This window comes from Pelodiscus sinensis, chromosome 3 (genome assembly GCF_049634645.1).
Source record: "Pelodiscus sinensis isolate JC-2024 chromosome 3, ASM4963464v1, whole genome shotgun sequence".
In the NCBI taxonomy this organism is placed as follows: Eukaryota; Metazoa; Chordata; order Testudines; family Trionychidae; genus Pelodiscus; species Pelodiscus sinensis.
Window position 1 is genome coordinate 130,700,807 of NC_134713.1, and position 25,942 is coordinate 130,726,748.

At 41.3% G+C, this 25,942-nt stretch overlaps 1 protein-coding gene and 1 long non-coding RNA gene across 9 annotated transcripts in view; one reads left to right on the forward strand and one right to left on the reverse strand.

Moving 5' to 3' along the window:
* Positions 1-25,942, forward strand: part of WDR64 (WD repeat domain 64) — a 117,440-nt gene that overhangs the window by 71,603 nt on the left and 19,895 nt on the right. For 6 of the 8 annotated variants that reach the window (XR_003088175.2, XR_003088174.2, XR_003088176.2 and 3 more), the window contains exons 12-22: positions 1,538-1,686; positions 2,688-2,811; positions 5,187-5,359; positions 7,265-7,447; positions 9,897-10,027; positions 15,145-15,231; positions 19,006-19,099; positions 20,820-20,856; positions 21,923-22,074; positions 22,782-22,887; positions 25,783-25,844. Coding sequence is in view for 5 of the 8 variants with exons in the window: in XM_025181849.2 (XP_025037634.2) it covers positions 1,538-1,686; positions 2,688-2,811; positions 5,187-5,359; positions 7,265-7,447; positions 9,897-10,027; positions 15,145-15,231; positions 19,006-19,099; positions 20,820-20,856; positions 21,923-22,074; positions 22,782-22,887; positions 25,783-25,844 (1,298 nt within the window). In the remaining 3 variants the exon portion in view is untranslated. The remainder of the gene's footprint in view (positions 1-1,537; positions 1,687-2,687; positions 2,812-5,186; positions 5,360-7,264; positions 7,448-9,896; positions 10,028-15,144; positions 15,232-19,005; positions 19,100-20,819; positions 20,857-21,922; positions 22,075-22,781; positions 22,888-25,782; positions 25,845-25,942) is intronic. The other 2 variants (XM_075924833.1, XM_025181852.2) reach the window with 2 other exon arrangements.
* The window catches only part of LOC142827979 (uncharacterized), an 81,675-nt gene that overhangs the window by 52,216 nt on the left and 3,517 nt on the right, over positions 1-25,942 (reverse strand). The window lies entirely within an intron of this gene.

Consider the following 25,942-nt stretch of genomic DNA (forward strand, 5'->3'; position numbering starts at 1 on the left):
TAAAAAAATTAAGACTATTTGGCTTGGAAAAAAGACAACTAAGGGAGAGGATATGATAGAGGTCTAAAAAAACATGCATGGTGTGGAGATAGCGAATAGGCAAGTACTTATCCCTTCTCAACACAGGAACCTGGAGTCACCCAATGAAATTAGTAGGCAGTAGATTTAAAACAAAAGAAAGCATTTCTTCACACAGCTCGGTTCAGTTAACAGTCAATATGTGGAACTTGTTGTTGACAGATGTTGTGAAGGCCAAAACTATCACTGGATTAAAAAGAGAACTAGGTAATTTCTTGGAGGATAGGTCTATCAATGGCTATTAGCCAAGATGATCAGAGATACAACCCCTTAGCCTCTGACTGCCAGATGCTGGGATTAGATGATAGGAGAAGGATCTCGAGTGACCTGGTCTGTTCATTCCCTTTGAGACATCTGGCATTGGCCACTGTCAGAAGGTTGGATACTGAGCTTATATGAACCATTGGTCTGACCCACTGTTGCCATTCGTATTTAAATACTTGGCTCACTGTATCTTGCCGTCCTCACTGAAAAAAGGCATGTTCTTACCTCGTGTCTGCAAATGTGGTAACTAGACAAGATAAAATCCTAATGAAGAAGATAAAATCCTCATGCCAATTTGTGGTTTTAACACTTTAGGAGATCAAGATAAACCCTAGATTTTCATATAAACTTTACCTCAACCTGCTAACATGTAAAAACTACAAATGGCAATATCTTGATTAGGATTTAAGCTTGCCTTTAGTTAACATGAAGTAAAGCATTTTTTTCTTAGAGAAGACAAGGTCTTGGTGATGACAGTTGCCCACTGATTGTATATATGAAAGTTCTGGGTTTGGTTTTTTTAAGCAGACAAAATTGAATAGAAAATAGAACAGTGACCATAGAGCCAACACTATTTTCTGGGCACTCCACTGTCACTTGGAGAGAAGACTCTTACTTCATATTTTTGCTGCTTTGAAGCAACAGAGAACAGTGGAGGTTTTGACAGCAGTCTCAATGCTTCTGCAGAGCAGGAAATTCACTATGTAAATCTTTTGAATCTGTTCTGAAAGTGTTAGCCAAGAACCCGACAGAATGCTTGTTTCTCCTTTTGCACTCCCAAAACCCACTAGTCTTCATGCCCTGTTCATCACTGGAATGAAGCTCTATTTTCAGTTTTGTACATGGAAGACATTTATTTGTTCCCTCCTATGTTGGCTCACTCTGGAACTGTAAATCCTGTGCTTCCTATTGATCTTGGGGCTAGGGTTGTCTCTACCATAAAAATTGGATAGTTGATTGTCTAAGGCAGCAAAATATGATAAATATTCCTATTTAATGATTGTTGTGCCTGGGAGAGGGGACTATTTTCTAGTTTTCTTCAGGCCGCAGAAATTCTCTAGAACTAACGTTGGGCAGAGATAGCTTGAATTTAAATCAAACACAACGGCTCATGTAGAGTTTATCCATTTCCTTACATGGCAGTTTGCACAGTCACATAACATGTATGTATTAGTACCTCTCTTGCCACGTACAGGGTCATCTGTCATTGACATTTATCCTCTAACCCGGATGATACAAGACACCAAACAGGTTCCACAAACGCATGAAAGAAACATCAATGTACTGACTTACAACAGGGCTTTTCATCAAGTTCTCACTATCTGTGCTGAATCTATTGTGAAGGTGAGCATAAACTTGCTTTAAACCAGGAGAGAAAAGGAATGTTGCAGTTGCTTTTATCACAGATAAACTGTTGAGCAATTAAGCAGAAGTTAATGGTATTTGTTATGTGAGCCATCCTCTTTGTAGCTATTCTTATGCCTTAACGCTCTAGGGAAGTGGTAATCCATGATAAATAAGCCATTTAACATCACAGCAGCATTATTTCTATCAGGTGACCCTTTCAAGTGAACTGCAGAATCAATGTAATTAGTCTCCTCTTTCACATTAGGCACCAGAAGGATTGGGAGGGGAGGAAGAGAATCTGTTCTTGATGGTGAATTCCTTTTCCTTCACTTGAGTTTTGTTCCACACTTCACTTACAGGAATGGATCTTTGTATATCAGTTGAATTCAGCCTATGAAACAGTGATCATTGGTTATAAAAAGCTGTTTTATAAATGTGATATAAGAATGCTCCAGATCAGCAGTGAAAGTAACTTAAAATTTCTTACAGTTGCTGTCCTGTTGAAACCCCGGTGCCTGACAGCTCTTTAAATAGCTCTCTGAGGGCTTTTGCCACAGCTCAGCTCTTGCTGGAGCTGCACACCAGGGCTCACCGTCTTACTTTCACCTCTGCTCCAGATGAGGAATTTAAGCATGTATACATAGTTAGGCCCCCTAATGGGGGAAGGAGGGAAGAAGGAAAGGAGCAATTGTCAGCCCGTGTCAGCCATCAGCCAGTGAGATAAAATGAATTGCCTAGTTAAAAAGAAACTATTTCATGTAACTGGTAAAAATAGACTATCTTTGCTAGAATGGATTTCTTAGGGTGGCAGAGATTTTTGGAATTATACTGTAATTGTGAATGTTGTGTTGTTAAATCTGCTACAGTATCAGGAAGCATATTTCATAGGATTTATGACAATCATCTATTCAGCATGTTAATCTTTTTGCAGCCAGTTTGTGATACATAGTCCCTGGGATTTTTGTAGGATGGACTGCAAATAATTTTATTTTTTCTAGGTCTGGGAGCTAGAATCTGGTCAACAAATATACCAGATTGAAGATGCCCATGGGCCTAATATTGAAGTGACCTGTGCAGCAATTGATAAAAATGGGTTTCACCTTGCTACAGGGGCATATGATGGTAAACAGTTCAATAATCTCTATCTTGTTATCTCTCTTTAGAATGAGATACTCTATGCATTGTGATCAGGGCTGTAAGAACATTTTCCTTGACACTCACCGGCAACCATATTAGTGGGGTTCAATTGCAAAAACATCTGCAAAACTGAACTGGTGCTGTTTTGTACAGCCCTAGCCCCAGTCACCCTTTTCTATTAAATGCCTCAGTGAATAGCAATGAAGTTGGGACATGGCAAATCGTTAAAGAAATACCCCAATCTAAGCTTCCCCATGCAATGTTAACTGCCAGGTAGCACATCCTATATCTTTGGGTGTGTCTACACTTTGCACTAGAGCTCAAGTAGACATACTTGGGCTCACTGTAATCGATGTTACATTGTTTTGGTGTTAACATTGTTTTGGTGACAGATTTTTGCTTTCAATTTCCCTTGTTGGTTTTATTATAAGAAAGGGGAGAAGGGATGAAACTAAGGTGCCCTTTATTCAGGAGGACTAAATTAGCGTCATAGGCCACTCAGTGGTCCTGAATGTTCTCAACCCTGTGACTCAAAAATGTTGCATTGAAATGTATGGTAAATATGGCCGCAGTGTGTGCACAGTCCAAATTGAAATATTCATCACTTAACAAATACCGAACGGACCTGCTTCAAGCTAGACGTGCATTTCACTCCTCAAAGAAAGCTCTAAAACAAGCCAAGAATTGAGTTTCTAACTAAAGTGCTACTGCTATGCAAGAACAAAACTCATGATAGAAACATGTGGGCTAAGTCTATTTTTTCAATCTTATATCATTCAAAAGTAGCAAACCCACTTTTGCTCAAACCTCCAAAAAATTGAATTATTATGAGCTAAGCCCCAGCAGGAATATCTTCAGGCTAGATGGCATTTTAATAAGAAAACTGAGCAACTGGAGAAAAGTAGTTAAAATGGAAAGTGGATCTCAGCTCTGTAGGATTTGCTGACTCTGAACACTAAACTATATAATATATATATATAGCCCCCCAGTATATTTACCAGACTTGCACTGAATTCTTCAATAAACTTTAATAATTAATTAATCAGTTATCATGGCTGCATAATTCTCAAACGTCAGGGTTTATTGAAATGTTTAGAAATGCAGCACCCAGTAAAAAAAGGATATTCCAGGATGCCTTGTGAAGAAGACATGGCCTCTATCATGCCATGCAGGCCAGATTAATTCCTCCTGAGCATACTGCCCTCTATTTCTGCCATTGAGCAGAGAGACTTTGCCCACAGTGGCTACTTGGAAAGAAAAAGCTGTTGTCATGAGGAGCTGCTGCTTACCCTGACAGGGATAACCCTATGAGGTAGCTGTTACTCTGGAGAGTGCCTCAGCCTCTTTTTCTGACTCCTCGATCTGAGAGAAAGGATGGTGGTTAGCCATGTTCCTCAGAACCTTGCTGGGCTCTCTGCTTTGCTGGCTCCTTTTCTGCCCTTTTGTGGGCTTGGCACAGAAGGAGGAAATGCAGAACAGGTATGGAGAAGGATTGAATGGTGGTGTGATGGAAAAATCCGATACTGTATCTAACAGTACTCATTGAGATAAGGGACCAAAGGACAGGAGAATTTGTTCCATTGTTCTCTCATTTAGGCCAAAATGAATTTTCACACCCATAATTAAGCAAGTGGGCAACATTGCTTGGCAATCAGACTTTACACCCTCATTGACGTCAATAGGTTTTAGACCAGTGTGTCATTGGAAACCTTTGTACGCATGGAATCAATTAAATGTATTGCTCGAAGAGCACAGGTTTGAATTTACATTATCTGATGTGAACAGACCCTGTAGGCAGACTGTCTTGCCCCTGAGGATCTATCAGAAAAATATCTATCTGGTGGTGGTTGATGCTTTTACAAAGACCTTAATGCGGGTCTGGGGCATATTGTACAAATGCAAATAAAGTCCCTGACTTAAAGCGCTTACACTTGACCTTGAAATAACTCGGCCAACACATGTGAGAAATTGAAGGAAAGAGGTTTTTGAACCCCAGGATAAGTCATTCCTAGCATGAAATATGTGAGTAATATCTAGGAAAAGAGAGAGTCCAACCGAGGCAGGGAAATCACACCAATCTTTTCTGCAATTGGGTGATGCAATATTTGTTAGGAACATGCATATACACTCTTCCTGCCAACCTTCCATTACAGGGAGACTAATTTCACAAATACTATGTATCCCAACTACATGATTCTGTGAATCAGTATTCAATTACCAAATATCAGACCTGTAGAAATGGGAAATGCAATGCAGCTGTGTTTTCTTTGTTTGGGACATGTCAAGTTTCTGACTTGAAAATACACATTTTGTGTTTAACAGTTTTTGTCTTTGTGTTTCTTGCCCTCACTTCGTGTCAGGAACGTTGAAAATATGGGATTTTGGAAGTGGGCAGGAAATTAAAGATCTGCCCATTGCAAATGACAGCAAAGATGATGAGCAGTGGCTGCTGCAGCTAGTTTATCTGAGGGCTAGCGAGAGTCGGCATGTGATCCTGGCTTTGGAGCACAGCGGGAAGATCAAAATCATTCAGGTTTTTTTATACCTTTCATGTGATTTAGTTCCTTCTGTAGCTGCTAATTCGGAAGTTCAAACAAAAAACTTTCATAGATTAGTAGGTAAACCCTATGCAACAGTCAATGTAAAGTCATTTTTCAGCATGTCACCAAAATAACTCTTTTAATATTTAAAGTGTCAGTGTGTTCAATGTTCCATGGCTAGATTCTCAACATTCTGCTCACCTCTTTCCATGAGTCCACTACACTGGAGCCAATGTTTTTCTCATAGCAGCTAAGCTTTAGTGGCTATCCCTCAGTCATTTTGCTCCCCAAATAAGAGCCAGAACCTGTCCTTAATTTGCAGGAGGTGCATAAGATTACTCTTTGAAGTAACTGAGAATATTTCAGTGAATAAAGTTATTTACACATGCAAGGGGTAGTAGGATCAGGACTCAAAACTAAAGAACTCTTTCCCTTCCCCACTCCTTCAGAAGTGAAAATTAGAGGTCCATGCACACCCCTCCCTTGGATGACATGAGGTCCACAGAACAGCATGATCTGAATCCTGCATAGGAAGGTTGCAAAGAGATATGAAAAGGTGCTCTGTGGTTCCTTCCTTCCTCTTGAGTTGGGACAGTGCTGCTCTCTAACCCTATTAGCCATCAGCTTGAATAGCTTACAGGCAAACAAGAAAATAGCTAGACGCAAATATGAAGCTACCTCCGTTTTTCATATTTCTATTTATATTGATACCCTTTGCCTGAGCACCTACACAGAAGAGAGTACTACGTGTTAGGTGGTTGATGAGACAGAAGTTGGTTCAATAAAATACATTACCTCACCCAACTTGTCTGTTCATCATTTGATACAGACATATCCCACTCTGCCATGCACTTATACAGTCAAGTTGCATAATCATAATCCCAAGCACACAACCATAGGATTGCATGCAGAACATGCACTCTTAGGCATAGCAAGATCCAGGACAAAAAAAGCAGTTTTCTGATTGCAGTGTGATGAAATTTCTGTAACAAAAAGCTATACGCTGTGGTTATTATGAACATGAAAATATCAAATGTTTGGAAAAGAAATAATTCATGTAGCCTTCTTTATCTCTGAATGTCGCTATGGAAAAGAATATCCACTGTATTTGGAGCTGCTTTACAAGTTAATGTATCTAACTTAATCAGTTAATTGATTTTGCTATTTTTGGTGAATAAAAAATGCCCTCTAAATGTAATTTACTAACAGTGTAGTTAAATGTAGCTTCATGAGTCATTCCTTGCAAACATTACTGTGAACCAAATTTAAATCTGAAAGGTCCTAGGTAAAACTGCCTATTAGATTTACATCTGACCGTATTTTTTTTTTCAGAATTGTTGTTGTTTAATATATTGAAATGGTTTAAAAAGTAACATTCTACTCCAGCATTGATTACATTTAATATGTAATGCCTCTATGAAAAGAGAACTAAACCTAAGCTATACTTTAGGAACACTGAGACTATTCTAAAGCCACAAAGTAGGGACATTGAAGTTAAGCCAGGAAACTAGGCATTGGAGTTTGTTTTATATGTGGAGAATCTGTTAAGCAACCCTCAATAGCAACTAGACACAATGACCAAGGATCAAAGACTCAGTTTCAGCCTTAATGCTAAACTTTCTTAGGTTGAATCATCATGCTTGTTGTTTTATTGCAAGTATGATGACTACCATCTTAGCTGCCACCTCCAGGAATGATCTGGCAACCTCCAGAGCTAAATGTATGAGTTGCTACAACTTGAGCTGAAGAGCCAAGAGGTTATAGCCTGGAGTGCAATAGATTCCTATCCTCTGTGAACCTGCATGGTAGGGGACTTACAATGCACTTTGACCTGTAAAGTACAGGTGCAAATTGATTATATATATTTTTGTCTTTGGTTAAATGGATTGTTTTACTAGGGTAATGAAGGTGAACCTCATCTGACTGTTACATGGGAGCTCCCTGAGGCTGCATCACTTATTCTGCAAGGGAATACGGTCATGTCTCTATGTCTGAAACCCAATGCCAACAAAACAAATGGATTTTTTCCAGATGTTCAGCTATTGCCTGACACAGATGCTAAGACAAATAACAAAATGCAGGTGAAGAACACTCCTTCAATTTCCACATCATTTGCATTAAATGAGCTAGTGAGAGATTTCGATGCAGTATGAGAAGCAAAGATTCCAAAGTTTCCACAGCACTGAAGTCCAAAAATATTTTTTTTAAGGAGGTGACTGTTTCTATGAGAATTAGTTGAATGATGCCCATTGATACTAATAATTGTTGTGATTAAATACATAAGCAGTGCTCTGACAATATGCCCCTGATTATTGTGTTACATGTTGGAAATAACAGATTGAGATTTAGATAGACAGTGCTGTACAAATGAAAAGGACATCCTAAATACTAATGGATTAATCTTCTGAATGACAAAGGGAGGAGGAGATTAACATATTGTGGCTATTTTAAAGGAGGGCACTTAGATGTAGAGAAACAGACTCATCTCAGGTCAAACAGCAAGTCTGTGAGAGACCTAGGGCTAGAATCTAGGTCACTTGACTGCCAGCCCTGGCTGTGATTTTGTCACCAGACACTGCCTTCCATGCTAAATGACATGGCCATGGTAACATAAGTTACCTGTATACATCTAATGAAATAAGGCACATGTAATGGGCTTGCCAGGCCAAATAATTTCCTAAGTGATTTTGAGCAATGTTGCTGACTTCTGCAGAATCATCTGTCACTGTTTTTTTTAAATTGAGTTCCCAGCTGTGCCATTTGTGAAGGAAAATGCGGTGAGTCGCATGCAGTTGAGGTGGGGAGAACAACTGCCGTTCAGGTGTGGTCAGGCCCGACTCTCTATGAGCTCCACTCATTCTGCCGCTGTTCAGAGTGTAAAGGAACCACTGGAGTGGGAGAGACAGAATCCTTTAGGCTCCATTTTCCCTTCCCGTGGTCAAAAGAGGAAAGGCTCAAAGATCAATGGGTCCCCACTACTCCTTGCTGCCAGTCCTCCAAGGCCAGTTCCAGAGGAATCCTGCTCTGCCCTTGGTGGTGTCGTTATTTGGCTTGGCTCCTTCTCATAGTGGTGCGAGTGCAGCGTCTGAGCAGGTGAAGGATCTGGGAGCTAGTCGAAGTATGGGAGGGGGCTGAAGCAGAGTGTTAGGGTATGTTCACTTAGCTGAGGATGCTCCTGTTTGGCATGAGAGGGGAATAGGTGGCTCCATGTGACACCCTGCAGCTCCCATTGGCCAGGAATTGTGAGGGTGGAGCCTGCAAGCGAGGGCAGTGCTAGGATACAGCTTCCTGGAGCAGTGCTTATTGCAGTTACGTGGCTCCAGAGGAGAGAAAGGAGGAATGGCAATGTGTAGAGCTGCCTGCCCCCACCCCCTCACTCCCCAAATCAGGCAGAGCTGGCCCGGATTGCAACATGGAAGGGCTTTAGTGGCTGTATCCCAGAGTCCTCCCCCTTACCCTGGTGACCTGGGCTGCAGCTCTCAAAGCCCCTTTCTTAATCTGGCCCTGTTCATAACACAAGAACAAAACAGGAAGGTGACCAGTGAAAAAAGGAAATGCTCTTTCACATGACATATGGCTATATTGTAGAATTTATTGGCACATGAAGTTGTTGAGACCAAGAATTTAGCAAGTTTCTATGAGAGATTGGATGACATATGGATAACAAGAATCTCCTGAGTTATAATAGTTCATGCCAACAGAAAAAATAATTGGAAGGAACATAGAACCTCCTGTTTTATGGGTTAAAACAATATCAAAATATTAGGGATTAGGATAAGAATTTTGAGAGAGCAGATTATACCACAGCTACCTATTTGCTGCTGCCAATGTTGGAGACAGGTTAGCGAACTTAGAGGGTCTGATCCAGGATGTCAGTTCCTGTGTAGTACAATGTGCTCTGTGCCCGCTCTTGCTGTTAATTTTATTTGGATGTTTGTCACGTGTTAATGTACAAGTTGCAACAATCCATTAACATAGGACATTACTTATACTAATAATTCTGGCTGTGCTAGATACAATGTGTCAAATATGTTTGTGCTATTATTGTATGATGCAAATGGTATAATGCAAAGGGAAGAAGAATGATTCTGTGTTCAAAGCACAGAGTTGTCCAAATAGCGTGTTCTTCTGGGTCCTACCAAGGACTTCCTATGAGTATCCGTAAAATGGACATAAGAATATTTAGAGTGTTTTCTATAAAAAAAAAACCTTAGCATTTGCTAGGATTTATCACACTGAGTGTTCTCTCTCACTTCATCTTCAGTCCTTAAAACAGAAAATTACTCTGGTATCTCGGGTATAATTGTACATTTAATGCTAATTTTACTATTGACCATAGTTCTTACTTCAAAAGCATTCTGACATGTTCGGATGGAAGGCACCACAGGAAAGGCAAATATGTATAATTCTAGTAACATTGATTGAGCTTACAACTATATACAATGTAATTTTCAGTACATGGCACATCTGTAAAAACATTTCCCTATTGAATTTAATGTTTTTCTTATTAAGTCTTTATGCTTGCTTTAGGATCTCCCAACAGGCACTGAAATGAAGTGCTTTGATGTGTTAAAAATCGAAGGTTACAGCTTGATAGCTACTGGAAATGCACAGGGTGCAATAATTTTATGGGATTTTGAATCTGCTACTGTCAGATACTTGTAAGTAATACTTTTGTAACAGATATGGGAATATCCTGGACAAATTTTATGGGATAAAGTTAAATCTTTCTGAATTAAATTTAATTGTTTTGGGAGTACATTGTATTAAAAATGCAAATGTTTATGTACTATTATGGGATTATATGGAACTTCTTTAGAAGGAAGATTAAGATTAATATAATTTCTGGAGGATATTAGGACTTCTAAAGACTTCTGTGAATAATGCTCATGAACCTGGGGTGAGGAAAATGCTAATGACCAACTTGGTATCCATCCATTTGAAGCTGCTCTTTGATATAACCGAGAGAGAGAGAGAGAGAGAGAGTGCAAAGTAATGCTTCAGTTTACTAAGTATCCTATTGTTTCACTTCTTGAGATATCCATGATATGGATATGGTGGTTCAAAGGCTGATTTAATAGTGACAGGTTTTGACAACTCAGACAAATATAATCAGAGCAAAGTCCCCAAAGTCCATATAAAATATTAAGATGGATAGTTTTGGTATTTCTAATAAGTAGATAAACAAATTCTATTTAGGGTATAATGTGGAATATTATATTTGGTTCTAGAATATTATTCATTATTATGTAATGAATCAGAGGAGAGGAGTTTAGATAAAAGTATGGTATCACCTTGGATATAAAAGCAAATGGAGACTTAAATCTTTGCCTTGTTTGGGTATACGTTGTCTGTAGATGCAGTCAAATCATTGGCCTGACACCCTTCATCTGATCACTGGGTTGTGGCACTTTGTACCTATGAGGAAGTAAACCTGTTCCTTGCATCTGCATTCTGGAGTTAGCAGTGGGTTTGTCTGCTACAGCAGGCAGCAGTTGTCTCCTTTGCTAAAGCAGAAGGGCTGTGTCTACACTGCACCCCTTTTCCGGAAAAGGGATGCAGATGAGACACTTCAGAATTGCAAATCCGCGGGGGATTTTGGCTGCCGCTTTTTTCCGGCTTGGGGAAAAGCTGGAGAAAAGCGCCAGTCTAGACGCGATTCTCCAGAAAATAAGCACTTGAAAGTAGGCATAAGAAATCCTCCGGAAAAGGGCTTATTTTCCGGAGAATCGCGTCTAGACTGGCGCTTTTCTCCGGCTTATCCCCAAGCCGGAAAAAAGCGGCAGCCATGTAAATGCAAATGCTGCGGGGGATATTTAAATCCCCCGCGGATTTGCAATTCTGAAGTGTCTCATCTGCATCCCTTTTCCGGAAAAGGGGTGCAGTGTAGACACAGCCAAGGATTTAAAGTAGCAGCATATATAGCAACATACATACTTAGCATTTCCTCCAGTCCACTCCAAGATAATCTGGCCAGCTAATCCTACCACAGCAGGTGGGATTATCTGGCTAAATTACTTTGGAGTGAACTGGAGGAAATAAGAATAGGGGGAAGTATTTATTTCTCAATTAGTGATGTCATCAGAAATAGCATTAGCATCACTGAGCAGTGATGGGGAGGGGAAACTCTAACAATGTAAATTATTCAGTCCTTTATCATTAGCCTTTGACATTATAACTAGCCTGTTCAAAGTGCTAGGAGATTATGGAGCCAATCCAATTTTGGAAGGGTTTAGCCCTGGTTGGGCACCAGGAAGGAGCTGCCACAATAATTGCCATTGGGAGATCCTGTTACTGCGCTTTTGCTATGTGTTTTCTAAGGCTGATGCAGTGGCAATTCTGCCCCTTTCTTTGTCTTCTGTAGGATGAAAGGTGGGTAGGTGCTGGGGGTTCAAAGTTTGTTTTCCTCAGATAAAAATCCAAAACTATTTGGGTTATCCAAACTTTGGGACACTGCTCCCCCCATCCCCGGCAACCAAGTGAAATGTTCTAACAACATCAAGCGAGTGATGGGTAAGCACAGGGTCTTATATGACACTTCCAACAGGCCTGGGCACCTCTCTCTTAGCTTGTTTTATCTCTTTAAAGGGCTGGTGATCTACTTTTCTACCTTTCCTTAGTCTCTGCATTGCATAAATTGTAGGCTTGATCTTCCTTCTTTGGCACAATTCTCAATACTCCCTCCAAAAAAAAAAAAAATCAAACCTGAGGCAGCCTCTTTTGTGGGCAAATTGCCACCAATTCTTCAGCAGTGAGACCCTGAAGTATTATAGACCATGCTGAGGTCACTGCTTCTGGCCCAAGGATGAGAATTTCATTAAAATATGCTACTCTGCTACATCCTGGCCATTGGACACTTTGCATCATAAATGATCCAGGAGTAGTGGCCATAGCATGATTTGTTGGAACATTTCCTTATTCTGTTGTTGAAGAAGGGTTGGCAGGCTCGCTGTCCATCCCCCCAGAAGGTCCCTTACCCCTGAATTTTGGAGGAGTGTTATTGCCAACTGCTGTGTGAGGGAGATCACTCATCAAGGGCATCGGCATAGACTCTCCTCTTTTAATGGTATATCCTGCCAACAGCTGCTCCAATCCAGTGATGATCTGCGAGGGTATGTCTATACTTACTTGCACCCTCTTTCGAGAGAGGGATGCAAATGTAGACATTTGAAATTGCAAATGAAGCCAGGATATAAATATCCCGTGCATTGTTTGCATATTCGCGTTATGGCGCTATTTCGCCAAAAGAAATGCTGTCTAGACGCGGTTATTTCAAAAGAAAACCCTTCTTCTGAAATAACTGGTAAACCTCATTGTAGGAGGAATAAGGATTATTTCAGAAGAAGGGTTTTCTTTCGAAATAACTGCGTCTAGACAGCATTTCTTTTTGCGAAATAGCGCTATTTCAAAATAGCACAATAACGCTAATATGCAAATGAAGCATGAGATATGTAAATCCAGGCTTCATTTTCAATTTTGAATGTCTACATTCGCATCCCTCTCTCAAAAGAGGGTGCAAGTGTAGACATATCCATAGTCAGGCGAGGGGCTTCAGCGCCCCATTGCATCAAGGTCTATGAACTGAGCCTTCTGACTTCAGGGCCTTCTTTCACCAAGAATACATCTACACAGCAGCATTTTTTTTTTAAATAACTTAGTCCGTGTCTACACAGTAAGCAGTTATTTCAAAATAATGTTGAAATACTGTCAAGCTGGAGGACTTCTTACTCTGACTCCTGTAACCTTCATTGTACGAGGAGTAAGGGAAGTTGGAAGAAGAGTGCGCTATTTCGAAATAAGCCAGGCAATTGATGTAGCTCAATTTGCGTAGCTTATTTCAAGTTAAGCCCTGCTGTGTAGACACACCCCTAGAGGTATATCACCATATCAGAGGTATGCTTTCTGCCTCCCGCCCTGACTAGGTTCTGGTAGGGAAACCTGGGCTCACCTGCTCACTAATTGCCAGTGCAGAGCCCAGCAGCTGATAGTTAAGTGCTGTGCCCAAAACTGTGATGATGTTACTTCCCTGGGTCATTCCTACCAGTACCCTCTTTCTCAGCACATAAAGGGTGTGTCTAGACTACAGGGTTTTGTCGACAAAAGCCCACTTTTGTCGACAAAACTATAGCTGCGTCTACACTACCGCCATGTTCTGTTGACAGTAAGTTGACAGAATGCGGCAGTTTTGTCAACGATGGTAAACCTCATTCTACGAGGAATAACACTTTTTTTCAATAGTACTTGTTGAAAAAGGCACTATTGCATTCAAAATGTGCCTTTTCGAAAGAGAGCGTCTAGACTCTCTTTTGAAAAAGTGGCTTGCTTTGTACTGGTTGTAGTCTAGATGCTCTTTTTCAACAGAGGCTCTGTCGACAGATACTGTCGACAAAGCCTCTGTCGAAAAAGGCGTGTAATCTAGACATACCCCAAGAGAAGATAATAAAAAAATGAAATCAAAGGTAAAGCCTCAGACCTGAGTGCCATATGCACCATTTTCTGGGGGTTTGGTGAAGTCACAACCACCAAAGGCTTCAGGACATCTGTTAGTGCTGCTTTCCTTCACCTGTCTTTTGGTGGTGCTCCTCTTGCAGTTTTTCTTTCTTAAATATTTATTATTTTTGTGTCCAAGTTTGACAAAGCCAAATCATTCATAATCCTTTCTTCCCTATTAACTGTTCAAAAAAGTTGTCTTTAGAAATACCGCTATCATCACCTCCAAAGCCTCTGGGAACCCTGATGAAGGTATGGGGCTGGCAAGGGGGGGTTCCCAAAGACCCCAAGAAGCCCCTTCAATCAATGTTGTTGTACATTTTCCCATATCTTGCCCACCACGGATTGGCAGCATTCTAAAGTGATCTCTGTATGGTCCCATCTGTCTAGTGACCCAAATCTGAGCTCCCACTACTAGGTATTGTCTCATACCCTTAAACTGTTTTGCCTAGCTCTCCTAAACTCATTTAATAAGCTTGGAAGTAATTATCTTGAAAATTATGCTCTGGCTTAGAAAAAGCTATTAGAACTGGTCACATATATAAACATTTAAATGCTTTACATAAGAATGGGATTACAGTGACATTTTTCATTTTCCTGAGTTTCTCTTTTGAACAAGATTTCAACACTGAAACGTCAACTGTTTTATTCCTTTCAACTTGTGGTCGAAATGTCACTTTTTCCTCCCTTCACTTTTTCCTCAAAAAGGGGTTGAGGGAAAAATGAAAGGGGAATAAAAGACGAACTACAGCTCTGCTTCCCCCACTCCTTTTACAGGGGGAGGGTTGTGAGTGTGGCTGCATGGAAAAGAGATGAAAGGGAAAAGTTGGAGGAAAATAGGGCTTTATACCCCCACAATTCACATGACTGGCCTGACTGGCAAGATGATGGCAATATTCTGCTTAAATTAACTTATGTTTTTTCTTGGTCTTAAATGCTGAGTGTTTGAGTGGTGATAGACATTTTTTTCTTTCCCGTTGAACCATTCCATCAGCTCCCAGGCTTTTCATTTCATTCCTGGTGGGGATGTTTACTATGGCAGAGCCTACAGAAAAGTGCAGTCTATTCTAAAAATGTCAAGCCAGCATAATTCGTGAATAGTAAACTGATTTTGCAGAATTATATGTGACTATTTACATGTCACATAAGCCCCAGGCAATGAAAATTATTTAATTCTTAAGAGTTTATGTATTTCAGTCTGTAGTTTTACCTAAGAACAACACTCTATAATAAATGCATTAGGTGTTGAAGTGTATGACAAATCCTATATGAACATCTATATTTCCAGGCATAAAACTTATCAGGCTGGTCAAAGTGCTCAAGTGCTTGGAGTCAATGCTGTGCTATTCCTATTCCGGAGTTCTACCTCCCCCAGGTAACTGAACTGCATGCACTGTGTTATGAATTTTGCTCTGTTATACTTGCATCATTTTCCCTACCAGGATAACCTAAAGCTGAATTGGGCTGGGTTCACTGTGTTTGACTGATCAAGTTGCAGACCCAAGTGGGTGCTTACCTTTCCCAATTCTTCCTCAGTGTCTCCTTACCTGTTGCTCCTTACATGTGAGATGTCCTTTCTATACTACTTCACTAAGCCCCACCCGTCCTCATTCAGAATCTGCCTATGACAGGGGTGGGCAATAATTTTTGAAAGGGGGCAATGGATTTCAGAAGTGGTTGTGGGACTCCTTGGTCAGATGGGGAGGAGCCATGAGACTGTGCATTCTCCTCCACCCACAGACCCTGATTGACCTAGGAGTGGGGGAGTGGGTGAAGTCTTTGCCCCCCGTCCTGCTAGTGCCACGCACTCTGCCAGGGGGAAGAGACTTTGTGCATTTCCCTGTGCCTAGGTCTCAATTGGCCTGAGGGCGGGGGAGCAGCAGAGTGGCCATGGGCCGGATCAAAGGGCTGGGTGCTGTCTTCCCCACCCCTAGCCTATGCCTTACCTCGGCTTCATAAGAAGTTAAAATTACAAAAGTCTATTTAACCCCTCTGTCCTCCCTCCCCAAAAATCCTTTTCTTTACTTTTTTTTTCCCCAGTGGCTTTTCCTTTCTTTTAATCTGGTTTGTAGACTATAAACTCTTTAAAGCATGGCTTGTTTTTATTGTGATTCATACAACCCTTAAGTTCATAGCCAATTCTGGCCAATATCCTTCAAAAAGGAACTAGGAATTAATGTATGGAGGACAGATGCTCAGTCACAAACCCCGCATCTAGAACAGAGGACTGAGTATGTGTGCATTTTTACAAGTGCTCATTTTCCAATGTACGTTCATAGACACTTGGCAGCCTTAAGGACTTAATTTGGATAATATATTTATGTAGTATTAAAGACTTAAACAATTAAGCAGCTTGAAGACCCCCTTGAATCTCTAGGGTGGTTTGTGGCTTTGTGTCATTTTAAGACCTTAAAGCGGATTACACACTTATTACACTAAATATGCCATAACCACTTAATAAATGTTAATCAGTCTCTACTCCACATATTCTGCTTCCCACCCCCAGCACCCTGCCCTGCCTCCTGCACCTCCCACACATCCTAAACCCCTACCAGGAGCCCCTCATACATCCCAAGTTTCAGTCTTAAAATTTAGTGATTTGGCCCTGTATTTTCAGAGACCCAGGTAAATTAAATTAAATGCAGAGATTAAATTTCACAGTTTGCACTTTTTAATGTCAGGAAATATCCTCACAGTGCTGAAAGGTGAAGTTCTTGAAATTACACTGATTCATACATGTTTTATGTAGAGTTTATTTTCTATTACTATGTCTGGTTAAATGTATGCTTATTACTATTATACACACAAAATGCATTAAAAGAACATTTACTAAGCTTGCAAAGTCAAGCATTCAAAGGTTAGAAAATGCCAGATTTAAGGAGGCCTCCTTGCATATATGCATTATTATAATCTTTAATTAATTACATCACACATCCCTCCCTTATTCTGTGTGTCAGATGGATGGATTTAATATTTTGTTGTATCCCCATTCCTCAAAGTTCAGTCTTATGTATTGCACACTATTAAACCCTGGTTTGAAGGCAGAATTATTAATTTCCTCCTGGACTTTTCAGTAGTGCTCATCCCTGTGATATCTGAGTACTTCACAGATTCATTTATTTTCATAATAACCCTGTGAAATGACAGGGTATTATTAGCCCTATTTCCCGGATGGAGAATTGACATTCAGAAATATTAAGGTCAAATGTATCCAGGTGGAGTGTTTGATTTGAGACAACTGGCATCTGGTTTTTCAGAGTTCCTAGCATTGTTATGCATTCGAAGGACTGCTCCCATTTTAATTTTGGTTGCAACTGTGAGTGCTCAACACTTCTGCAGACCAAACCCTATATCCTTAAATTGAGCAACCAAAAAATTGGGAGCACCCAATTAAAGAAAACTTGTGATGTGTTCGATTAAAGAGGCTTGTCCAGTATCACATGGGAACTGTACAGCAGGGATAGAATCCAATTCTCTAGGGCAGCATTCAACTGCCTTAATGACAAGACTCTTCTTGCAACAGTCTCCTTCATTACAGAACTCTGATTCACTCCCAGGACAAGTCCACCCACTGCACTGAATGAATGTTGTGGGAAAAAATAGCAAGTGCTTAGGTATCAATGCATAAGCTCCAGAAAGCACAGGCAACCTCGTGTGTGTGTGTGTGTGTGTGTGTGTGTGTGTGTGTGTGTGTGTGTGTGTGTGTGTGTGAGAGAAAGCACAGGCAACCTCATTTGTGTGTGTGTGTGTGTGTGTGTGTGTGTGTGTGTTCCTAAGTGGGTTTTTTTAAAAAGGAAACGTGAAAAGAAGAAGTTCCATCATGGGACACTACAGTGTGTGATATGCAGAGTTGGAGCCTTTAGATCCACAGCATGGACCTTTGCCACTTGAGCCAACAGAGCAACTGGTAACAAAAGTAGTTAGTCATCCACTGTGTGGATCTGCACTAGAGGGGGAAGGGGCACTTTGCCAGTGGGTTTCATGGATATTTGCTGGCAGCAGAGGTATGGTGAGACTCAACATCTTAGGCTCCATTCCTCCTTTTTCTCCTCTGGATTCCCAATCTCTCTCTTCCTCTACCCACATTCCCCATTCTGACCAGCTCCCTGTCTGCCTTCCCAGCCAACTCCAGTCTCTCCTCTTCCCCCTCTCCAGACACTTGTCTCCAAAAGTGCGGGGAGGGATTAGGGACACAGCCCCACCCACTGGCCTGCACCCCTAGATGTACTGGTGAAAGTGAGCCAGTATGAGCAGAGGTGAATATATTACCATTTTGTGAGGCCCTGGACCAGAGCAAGTTGGGGGCCACCTCCCTGCATTTTCTACCTGCTGTCCCCTCTATTCCCCCCCTTGGAGCTCCTGCCTGCCCAGCACTCTTGCCAGGTGGAGAGATAAGCCCCTATGCTCCAGCAGGAGTGCCAAGCAGAGTGAGGCAAGACCCTGTGCCCTGGCCCCACTCCTGGGTAGGTGTGCCAAGTGGGCAGAGTGGTGCAAGACCCTGTGCCCTACCCAATGTTGGGCGAGCAGAGTAGGTCAGGATGCAGGGGCAGCCATTTCCCCAGCCCACCAGACCTCTGGGCATGGGCTCCATTCACCTAGTGGCTAATATACCACCCAATATGGGAGAAAGACAAGCAACCCCAGTAGAAATGGTGTATCAGTGACCCTTGCTAAGGGCGATGTATTCAGCAGTCCTGGGCATGATGAACAATGCCTCGAGGAGAAGATGGCCATTTTTCATTGCCCTCCCCCCCCCCCGCCACTGCATACTCTTAGCCTGTAACGTCCCTTGAATGTAGATTTATACACTTAATACAATATCATGAACAGACAGTTATGACTCTCTCTTTTACCCTGGCTGAGTGCAATCTGAAATACCTTGATACAGCTCCACAGGATGAAAATCAATGTAGCATGTGGCTTGTTATGTGTTTAATTCAGACGTTTGCAGATCTTGCTCACAGACTTATGTCACTTACTAACATTTTTTTAAAACTTACTCTCTACCAGAGGCACTGCTTTTTTCTTCGGTGGCGCTGGCTAATATTAACTCTAGGTCTCCAACATAATCTCTGAGAATGTCAGTAGTCACCTATATTCTATTATGTGCCATCAGCCATATCTCTGGATTTTTTTTTTCCCCATGCAGGAAACTTAGTCCCTCCTCCTCTTCCCCTTCATCCATTGTAAGTGATATGACTTTCATACAGGGTACAGAAGGCAGTCACATGAGCCTAAACAAGGTATGTTGGCAGTTTGGTTTCCATTTCATCCAAACTAAATGTCTATAGCACAGCTAAAAACAACAGAAGCCAGTGGTTTGCCAAGATCAGTGTGCTGCCATGCTGAGGTCCCTTGCTCCACAGATGCCTGACTTATTTTGCTTCCTGGGCAAAAGAGCAAGCACAGCGCAGATATGGAAATGAAGATGGGATCTGGGAGTATATGCCATTCAGTAGCTTGCGACTGGTACATGGAGTGACTGGTATCAAAGGATGCGCATCACCAGCCTTTCCTGTTTGAGGGGAAATGATAGAGGGCAAGAAATGAGAAAATTGAGATTCTCTAGATTGAAATGTCAACCCTGTATTGTAGGAAAACTAGCATGGGTTCCATGAAAAATAACTCTGATATTTATAGTACTTCCTTGTAAGGTTCTGAATCAGTATTTTTGAGATCTACCTTCCTTTTCCCCCAGCACCTGATGCAGAGAGCCACAGGGAGCAAACAGCCACTTAAAGCAGTCTGGGGCTTCTCAGAAGCAGCTGGCTGCTCTGTGCCTGAGGGTCCCAGTGGGGTGGCCCGTGGCCAGATTGGGAGGTCTGTGGGCCGGATCCAGCAGCTTAGCAGGCCAGATCCAGCCCATGGGTCATGTCTTGCCTGCTGCTGTACTAGACTGAGGAGGCTTGTGTTCTTCTATAACCCTTTATACTTCCTAGTCTCCCTCCTGACTCACCAAATATTCCATTCTTTCCTACGGACCCTGCCCAACAACCCGCCCTCCCCTCCACCATTGCCCTTGGAGTCACTTCAATGGGTCCACATCTCTGTACAGCAGAACCTCAGAATTACGAACACTTCAGAAATGGAGGTTCTTCATAACTCTGAAATGTTCATGATTTTGGACAAAATCTTATAGTTGCTTTTTCAAAAGTTTACAGCTCAATTGACATAATACAGCTTTGAAGCTTTACTAAGAAGAAGAATGTTGCTTTCCCTTTATTTTTGGTAATTTACATTTAAAGCAGTGTTGTACTGTATTTATTCTTTTTCGGTCTGCTGCCAGCTTATTGTGTACTTCTGGTTCCAAATGAGGTGGACTCTCCGATCATAAGACTGAGTTTCTGCTGTAGTTGATAGACCCATTTGGATTGACATGGAGTGAAGTTTGGAGGCAATCCATTTGTCCAACACCTCCAACTATGTGACTGAGGCCATGTGAAAGTACTGATGTCAGAGTGAAAAGCCACATTCATGCAATTCTAGCAGGACTTTGTATTAGGAGTGTGGTAAAATTCAGTTAAAAGCAGAGTTTAAGAGAAGCAGCAGACAGAATTTGACCGACATCTTTAAAAAGAGAGGGGTGCTGAAATTGGGCTATATGTGGAAAAGCTTTGCTATATTATCTATTTTTGCTCCAGGGAAGAATAAGGACTAGTGGGGAGAACTGCAGAAGCACCTAACTCCCATTCATGTGTGATTTCAGAAAAATTCCCCTGTGGATTTATATTCTGAGTGTGTGTCCATTCGTTATACCAAAAAAGTATTAACTTAGCCCAGACCCTTCTTGGAAGTTGTGACAATATTAGTTAAAGTTTCACATTAGGTTCTCAAAAAATTAGTAATTATTTAAATAATGAGTCTAGAGAGCTCTTTCTCCAGGCATGTTATGGCCCAGTACTGTATTTACTCTCTTTTCTTTCAATTTTCTGGCTCAGTTTCTGTTTTATGTCTTGTTTTTAGGAAGATGTAAACACTGTTGAAGACTCCCCAACAGTAGGTATGGAATGTGTTTCTCTTTATACTATAAAGTTTCCTGGACGGTTGGGGAGGAAAGAGTATGGGCGAGGGAAGAGTCCATTTTTGAAATTGTTTGCCTATTGTCAGAAAGATGTGTGCAAGTATCAGACTAAAGCGTATAGAAATCCCAGCTGCTCAGACATTTGTGTGTGGTTCCACAGGGATTTGTTTCATCAGTGCTAATTTTCAGTGTGCATGGAAGGCAGCTGGAGCAGATAGTGAGAGATGGGGTGCTGAAATACCATCAGCATGCAGATTGTGTGTCCCAGTGGCAGGGCAAGCATGGGTTGCACCGTCATCCAAATAGAACAGAATAATTGATGTTAGACAGTGTCTATCAACATTACTGATACCGAGTCATCTCATATAGGCCACGGGTCAGGTTTGAGCTAGTGACCCATAAGTACAAGCAAAGAGACCTTTAAAATAAAGATCTTGGTTCATGCACATCTTTAGAAATAGAGAGCAAAGGGGAAAATAGCGAAGGCTAAATTGTCACATGCTCAAGAGACAGACAGACTGTACATAGGGATTGTAGATGGTTTACAGAAGGATAGAACACTCTCTCTCCGAGGCTGCAGAATATGGACAGAGCCATTCCCTGGGCTACATCTGCAGCCTCAAGACCGAGGAACTGGCTGCTGCTGTAGCCCTGCAGCTTTCCTTCCTTGGAAGACTCTGACCAGTGAATCTGCATGTTCACAGGTCCTCTGGTCATATTCCTGTCCTATCCTTCACAGTCAGAGATGCAGTGGAGCCTTGCTGTGAGGTACACAAGAGGAGCGCATGTAGTATCTCCGAAATGAATGATGCAGTTTGGCACAAGATGTCTCATGAGAAAACTTTCTAAACAATGTATCTCCAACATCTCTCAATGGCTCCTTGCCAGTATTTATGAAGTATTTTCAAAGGGGCCTCTTTTATAACGAAGTTTTCTTTTGTCAAGGTTTGGGTTTTTTTAGTGTTATGCCACTGCTTTGTGTTCAAAGAAAGCACTGTAAGAACTATGGCAAGAAGATAACGGAGTCAATTATGTTCCAAAACAGCAGGGGAAGAGACCACCACTGAGAAGGACATGCAGTTCTCTGACACCAAAAAATCATCCTCTGGCTTTTCCAAAGCCATTGCTGGACACAAATGCTCACCGATACTGGCCTCTGCTCATGAAAATGGCTGTGTCTATCTATGGACTCTTGGGGTAATGTATTTGATGATATTTTGGGAGGGAGCTGGGGGTGAAAGGAGAGGAAAATGCTCTTTAGCATCCTGCTCTCGCCTAACATATGCAGTAATCTACTGGTCATTATTTCTATGAACACAGTTTAGTGCTGCTTCAACAGCTGTAGCAAAGGGAAGGAAGAAGTCATGGCTTTGCATCGTTTTAGTAACAACTGATGTTAACTCCTTTGGGGTCCATTCTTTATTTCCTTCTGAGACAGTGTGATGGACAAGGCAAAGTCTGCTATTCCAGTTATAAGAGGAAATCTGCTCTGTTCACTGACTTTCTTTGAAAAATAATGTAGCAGTAATAGGCTATGTACTTGTGTGAATGAGTAGAGCATCAAGTACAATTTGCATATTGTACAGTCCGGTTGATGTCAGTGGAGTTACTTAACAGGGAAGAATTTGAGCCTATGTGGCTAAATTAAGATATATTATAAAAAGGTTTTTGGGACCGCAGAGTTTTTAATTAACTGTGATATTGAACTCTTTGGGTATAATAAAGCTGCTCAATGTACATTGTTGGTATAAAATCTGATTAATATGCTATTTACTTAATGCATGAAAAATCAAAGCAACGGAAAACATTGCATCATATTGACATGATAAAACTTCTGTTGTTTTGATTTGTTTTTATGGATGAAGTATAGGGGAAAGCAGACTTTGTTTGTTTGTTTGTTTTAGGGAGATTTACTGAGAGAAGTTTTACCCTTCACAAAGCATCCTGCAATTCCTCTGATTACTTTGTGCACTGATATCTCTGCTAAAATGCTTTTGGGTGCCACCAAGGGTAAGTGACCACTTGTCAGTCACAGTTCTCTGGACTCTTGGTAGTGCTAGAAAAAGATCATAAAAACATCTGGAAATACAGCAATGACAGACCAAATCAAAACTGCATTAAAAATTTAGGAAAGGGAAGTGTACATGAAGTGACAAATGCAAGTTAGTTAGCAACTAACAATCGTGCCATTACAGAGGCTATTTTCAAGAATGATGTGTTGTATTTTCTTTACACAAAGAACTCCCATATTCTTACCATCTAAATTCCCTCAATGTAAACGAAGGGAAAAGATTAACAAAAAGACTAAGCAAAAGCCCCACATTCCCCATAAAAAGCTGCAGCAACTAAAAGCAAATTGGCTGCTATTGTTGCACGCAGACAGAATTAGTTCATGGACAGTGAAAAGTTCAGTGTACAACAATGACCTTTGTTTTTCTAAATACACAGCAAGGTGGGGAGAAAAGCATTACCAACGCCTCTGCTAGCGCACCTTTCTTGCATCATTGATTTAACATTCAGTGAACCTTACAATCTTGAGCTTATCTAAACCTCTCATGCTTTCAGATGTGGCCTGAAAATCTTTGTTTCCGTATATCTCATGTGACATCCGGTACTTACATATTTTTCCTGCTAGAAATCTCACAACAACAGAATTTTTCACAGTAATTCCATCCTTCCTGATCTGCTGCTGGGCAGAATGAGATGGAAAAAGCTTTTCCAGACATTTCATAACTTAATAACGGTGTGAGACTGACACCAAGGGTAACTCTCCATTGCAAGAGGGGTATGAATGGGGTAGCTTGTGTGGGCATAGCCACACTAGTTGTACTCTAGATAGCTCGGTAAAAATAGACATGAGGAATCTATGGTATGGGCTTCAGCACCAGCCAGACAATAAATATGCACCCACAGGAGTCAGGTGGGTTGTGCAACCCATGCTGAAGTCCACACTCCTCACCTCCATTTTTGATGAGCTAGCCATAGTACAGCTGGCATGGTATGTCTACATGTGCTTCAAACCATATCATTGGCTGCAATGGAGACCTGCACTAAAAAATGGACAGAAAGCTTTCCTTCTAATCAGTGATCCCATACTGCATAGGTACAGCAAGGAGTTTTTCAGGTGGGCATGGAGAAGTACTCCACGTTACTGTCACACCAGTTTTCTTCTGCATTTGATGCTTTCCCTTTTTGACCTCTTGCTTGCATGCCACTGGCTGCAGATTCTAAGTGGTTGCATGTGGTCTTCTTACTAGTTCTGATCAGTGTGCCTCCTGTACCCTCTTCCTCCTCCCCACTACTGATGTCCACTGTTGTATTACCGAGATAACTTCTGTTAGCCCCTCTGCTCCTATCTCCTTCACTTCCTCCCTTCTCATCCTTTCCCCTCTACAACAAAGGCATCCTCTAGTGGGGCTGTCAACCCTTCTCTCTGCCCAAGTATACACTTTCAGAGAGTAGGTCGGCCAAGGATGACTGTTGGGACTACCCAGCCCGGAGCCTCCTAGTGGGAGAGCAACAAAGGGGAGATGGAGGAACTGGAACAAGGAGCAGTGGAGGGACACTAAATAAAGGTAAATGTTCCATTTCAGTGGTCAGTCTCCCGCATCTTGGTCTGTGTCCCCTTCCCTTCCATGAGTGCACTAGAAAGGCAGGAGTCATTTGTCTTTTTCATTATGCATGGGATTAATCAAACTCTGTCCAGTTTGTCATTTCAAAATGAAAAATGTCACCCCCATTAAAGTTCCTCATGTTTGGTCTATGCAGAAGGTAAGTCTGTTTAGTAGGTGATTTTTGTATGTGATTGTAATAGTTTACATTCTTAGATGGCTTTAACAAACAGGTAAGGCTGTGCTGTTAACATGGTATTCTTCATAAATAGGTGGGAGATCCATATGGTAACACATGGACTAACATTTTCTCCTTTATATTCACTAATGAACTAGTTAAGTGATGTTTATGTTATCCTGAAAACTAACTTTTAATGCTCAGATCCTTGGTCGCCTTTTACCTTGTCCAGGACAATTGATGGCACATCTAGCAAAAGGGATAGAAATGTTGCCGTGTTAGTCTGGTGTAGCTGAAGCAAAATACAGGACTATGTAGCACTTTAAAGACTAACAAGATGGTTTATTAGATGATGAGCTTTCGTGGGCCAGACCCACTTCCTCAGATCAAATAGTGGAAGAAAATAGTCACAACCATATATACCAAAGGATACAATTAAAAAAAAGAACACACATGAAAAGGACAAATCAGAACAGAAGGGGGATGCGGGGGGGGGGGGGGGGAGGAGAGGTAATGTCTGTGAGCTAATGATATTAGAGGTGATAATTGGGGAAGCTATCTTTGTAATGGGTAAGATAAACAGATATTAGACAGGATCACAAAGAAAAAACAGTTTCTTGCCATTTCAACCAGAAAGGACATTGTCTCAACGACTTAATTACTTGCATCCTGCTTCAAAAGCCTTTTAAAACTGCACTTGAAAGGGAATCCTCTGAACTGTTATTCATGCTAAAATTCGACACTTTGCACGGGGGTCTTAACAAAGACTCTAGTTATCTTACCCATTACAAAGATAGCTTCCCCAATTATCACCTCTAATATCATTAGCTCACAGACATTTACCTTCCTCCTCCCGCCCCCCCCCACTCCCCCCCGCATCCCCCTCCTGTTCTGATTTGTCCTTTTCATGTGTGTTCTTTTTTTTAATTGTATCCCTTTGGTATATATGGTTGTGACTATTTTCTTCCACTATTTGATCTGAGGAAGTGGGTCTGGCCCACGAAAGCTCATCATCTAATAAACCATCTTGTTAGTCTTTAAAGTGCTAGCAAAAGGGGGCACTTACAAAGAGATTTGAACCTCTTTTGAAATTATGGTTTTGTTTTTTAAATACAGAGGGGCATATTATGCGCTGGAATACTGGCTCATTCCTGGAAGATCCTCAAGATGAAAATAAGGTGAGACTGAAACATTTTTTCCACCTAAATAATTCACCGTTCACATATAGAAAGTAGAGAAAAAATGGAATAACAGTTCACTATCCTGGGACCAGTCA